Genomic DNA, 2046 nt, shown 5'->3' with positions numbered 1-2046 from the left:
ATAAACAGTACGCCGCCTGACCGGCGACCATCTCAGAGATCGCTCATAGAGATAAGATCGTTGGGTGTCATCTCGCTCCGCGACAACCAAAATGCATGGATCGAAGAAAATTGAAACTCCCTCAACTCTCCGCAGACACCGCAGGCTTCGCAGAGGACATAGAACGATTCGTCGAGCGCGTCGTAACGCGAAGGTCCGGGTCGCGCGAGAACGTAACGAGAGAGCAACACTCACCCTCATGGTCGAAGCCTCACATGGTTCGCCCGTTGCCGAAAAACGCCTCGAGCCCGCGGTGGATCACGGAGCAGAGAGCTACCTATCACCCGTCGTCCGCCATCCCCGGCCTCGTCCGGTCCCTACGCGGAAGCGGGAGAACCTGACACTGCCGCCGAACTGTGGCACACCGTTCCCAGAGTTTTCACTTTTGAAGCAGGCGCTGCACAGATCCGACGCGGACGTAAACGCGTTGGAAACGCGGCGCGCGGAGGGCCGCCACGTCGCGTAGCGCGATGAAAACTGGAGCGAGCCCCGCCGGATTCCTGGCGACTCGCGGAATCTGGTCGGCCCTCGACGAACGAGAGAGATAGAGAGAGAGAGAGAGAGTGAGAGCCCCGAGGGGTTGAAAGCGTGACCGCGACGGCGACGCGGTTGCGGGGCGGAACGAACCGGGCGAGATGCGAGGTCGTGGCCCGGCAGCCGGCGACTGGCTGCTGCTGCTGCTGCTAGAAAGCTCCCAAGCCCGAGCCAGTCGGCCTCTCCGCCTCTGGCTAGGCGCAAGCTCCCTCCTGCTCGGCCTCCAAAACTACCCTCTCCCTCCCCTCCCCCCCGCCCGCGTCGGCGTGCGCGCGGGAGAGACAACCCTCAACCCGGTTGCCCCTGAATTTCTTCGCCGTGTCGCACAGAAAAATGCGGCTGCGGCGCGCGGTCAACGGGGTGCCGGTTTACCGTGCGGCCTGGCCTGTTTTCCGTCGGCTTTGATTTCTGTTTTCCACAGAGGGAGAGAGAGAGAGGTTAGGTTTATATTTATCCCGAGCTTTTCGTTCGACGTTTAGTTTTTCGTTAGCGGTGTGCGCGCTGTTTGTTGGGGTTGATTGCGAGATTTGCAATGTGCTGATCTTAGATTGTATTTGGAAGGAGACTTGCAATGAAATGGGTTGAAATACTAAATGGAAGTTTGAGGTAAATGAGTTAACCCTTTGATCTCGAAGCCGTTTTAACTGTAAAATTGAAATCATTTTTCTGGTTCACAGTGTTTCTATTCTATGCGACAGAATGCACGATTTTGCATACAGAATTAATTCTTGTGACTTCTGCCGACAGTTTGACTACTTAACAATTTTTTGAATGCAAGCTTTGTTGGTATAAAAATTATCTTGGAACGTGGTGGAACTATTTTAGTGGTGCCGCGGAGTCACCATCCGAGTGAGAAAGGTTAAAATATGATGGGAATATTTTTAATTGTTTTTAGTGATTTCGATGTTTGTACGATATTCTGTCGCACAGTGGTATAGTTTAAAGAATTATAGCGGCAAGGTGTTGTAATTTTTCGGCTACTAAAGCGTCAATTAAATTTTTATTAATATTGCAATTAAATTTTTGTTAAAAATAAGTGTGGAATAATCGTTTCTCGCTACTGGTAATAAAATATTTTCTGTATTTATTAAACAATAAATTTTAATAAACTGTCATTGCTATTTTCGATTTGATAAATTTGTTTAAACTGTAATTATACAAATTAAATGTTTTAATTTTAAATATGTATTTAATATCGATATTTCATACGCGCAATGCTTTATGGAACGTCCACGGCCGGGCGCGAGCGTCGCTTGACACTGTCACCTTTAAACAGTTATAATCTTCCAAGCTGGTCACTATAGATACTTGACCTTTTCACAGTTATTTAAAGCAAGCTCTATAGAAAATACTATTTTTTCCCAGGACATGAAAACTGTCGTTCAAATGTTATCTTCTGTCAAATGTAGGGAATTTCTAAAAATTACTCGCGTTCCAATCAATGTTAGTTCTTTAATATGTTATTACTGTTGA

The 2046-nt window shown here is 47.7% G+C and overlaps 1 protein-coding gene across 1 annotated transcript in view; it reads right to left on the bottom strand.

The window, feature by feature from the left end:
* The window catches only part of LOC144472380 (dipeptidase 1), a 152495-nt gene extending 151890 nt beyond the window's left edge, over positions 1–605 (bottom strand). Inside the window, exon 1 of the mRNA XM_078185418.1 lies at positions 235–605. Within this exon, the coding sequence (XP_078041544.1) occupies positions 235–240 (6 nt within the window). The 5' untranslated portion in view covers positions 241–605. The remainder of the gene's footprint in view (positions 1–234) is intronic.
* Positions 606–2046: the final 1441 nt, after the last annotated feature.

Source organism: Augochlora pura, chromosome 7 (genome assembly GCF_028453695.1).
Source record: "Augochlora pura isolate Apur16 chromosome 7, APUR_v2.2.1, whole genome shotgun sequence".
In the NCBI taxonomy this organism is placed as follows: domain Eukaryota; kingdom Metazoa; phylum Arthropoda; class Insecta; order Hymenoptera; family Halictidae; genus Augochlora; species Augochlora pura.
Note: the sequence above shows the minus strand (reverse complement) of the source record. Positions and strands in the feature narration are given on the sequence as shown.